This window comes from Chaetura pelagica, unplaced genomic scaffold, assembly GCF_000747805.2.
Source record: "Chaetura pelagica isolate M959 unplaced genomic scaffold, ChaPel_1.0 scaffold576, whole genome shotgun sequence".
NCBI classification, from domain to species: domain Eukaryota; kingdom Metazoa; phylum Chordata; class Aves; order Apodiformes; family Apodidae; genus Chaetura; species Chaetura pelagica.
Window position 1 is genome coordinate 193812 of NW_009953524.1, and position 1561 is coordinate 195372.

Below are 1561 nucleotides of genomic sequence, written 5' to 3' on the forward strand. Positions count from 1 at the left end.
GGGAGGGGGCTCTGGGGTGGGCAGGATGTGCGGGGGCCCTCTGGGCTGGGAGACTGGGATTGCCCAAATCCCAGGCAGCTTTGGCACGATGACTTTGCCTCCTGTTCCCCAGGCCGTGGGTGGCAGCACCATGTCCTCAGAGTCCAGCAAGAAGAGGAAACCCAAAGTGATCCGCACGGACGGGGCCCCGCAGGAGGGCAAGCGGGGCAAGGGCGATGCCGACCAGGTGGGACCCCTTCCCTGGGGCTCTGCCCACCCCTGCTCCTTCCTCAGCTCTATGGGAAGCTGGGGGACTCTTCCCCCAGAGCCCAGCCAGCTCCCAACACCTCGGGAATTCCCCTCTGGGTTTCTGCAGCTGCCTCCAGCTCCCTCAGCAAACGTGGAGCTCCGGGAGGTGAACACTCCGCTGGGGACACGGGGAGAGGGAGGATGGGGTTGAAAGGTCTCTCAGGGTCTTGCTGGTGGCCTCAAAACACTGCCACAAGCAGCAGGGTCACCTGGATTCAACCAGAGGGGTTTATCCTGGTGCAGGATGTGCTTATCCTTGGATTAATTTGTCCTTGGATGGGGCTGGTGCAGGACAGGTACCACAACCATCTACGAGGCAGCCTGAAATTCCCAGGCTTTTTGAACCCCAGGGCTGTTTGCATCCAAAATTGAGAATTTCTCCCCGTGTGTAAAGTCTCCTGGGGTGTGGGATAACGGGCAGAAGCAGGGATAGAGACCCCCTGGATCCTTTCCCAGGGGAGTGGGAGGCAGGAGCTGCAGCTGTGCCCTCTGCCCCGGCAGGACGGGCGGTACTACAGCGAGGAGGGCGAGGTGGATGTACGAGACCCCATCAAAGACTACGAGCTCTACAGAGACACTTGCCAGGAGCTCCAGAGGCTGATGGCAGAAATCCAGGAGCTGAAGAGCCGGGGCATCAAGGACAACGTAAGGAGGAGCCTCAGGGCTTGGTCTGGCATGTTCTGCTCTTGGATGCTTTCCCGTTGATCCGAGCGGGACGGGAGCGAACATCGCGCTCGTTGCTGGGGAGTCAGGGAGGTGGAACAGCCTCCCTTAAGTGAAGTAAAAACTGGCTTAGCTGAGACTTTTGGTCTTGACCAAGCAGACCTTACACAGTCCAAGTTCTTCTGAACCTCTTTCTGGGCTCCTAATGGTTTGGGGGCTCCTGGGGTGGGGAATTGTGGCTGGGCTCTCAGGGTGCCACAAAGGTTCAGCGGGGAAGGAGGGTTGTGCTGCCACCACTCGTGCAGTCCTGCATGGCAGGGTGGGCACTCCAGGCGCCAGATTCAGCTCCCCAACCCCCCCCCAGGTTATTTCCAGCAGGATATTTCCTTCCTTAGAAGCTCTGATGACATTAGTCCTGCCTCCTTAGCACAGCGCTGGGCCCCCTTGGTGACAGGACTGGCATTAAGTGCCTGCAGCAAAGGGTCTTTGTGGTGAGAGGCACCTCTCTCCTGTTCCCCGCCCCTCTCTCCTGTTCCCCGCCCTCTCTCCTGTTCCCCGCCCCTCTCAGGCAGCTGAGATCGACGAGAGGCGGATCCCGAGCTCAGGCCCA

At 60.0% G+C, this 1561-nt stretch overlaps 2 protein-coding genes across 2 annotated transcripts in view; both read left to right on the forward strand.

Moving 5' to 3' along the window:
- NIPSNAP1 (nipsnap homolog 1 (C. elegans)) overlaps positions 1-92 on the forward strand; it is a 2836-nt gene extending 2744 nt beyond the window's left edge. The window contains exon 5 of the mRNA XM_009999486.1: positions 79-92. Coding sequence (XP_009997788.1) covers positions 79-92 — 14 coding nt within the window. The remainder of the gene's footprint in view (positions 1-78) is intronic.
- A 38-nt stretch (positions 93-130) lies between these two features.
- Positions 131-1561, forward strand: part of THOC5 (THO complex 5) — a 13303-nt gene continuing 11872 nt past the window's right edge. Inside the window, exons 1-3 of the mRNA XM_009999482.1 lie at positions 131-226; positions 790-933; positions 1520-1559. Of these exons, the coding sequence (XP_009997784.1) occupies positions 131-226; positions 790-933; positions 1520-1559 (280 nt within the window). The remainder of the gene's footprint in view (positions 227-789; positions 934-1519; positions 1560-1561) is intronic.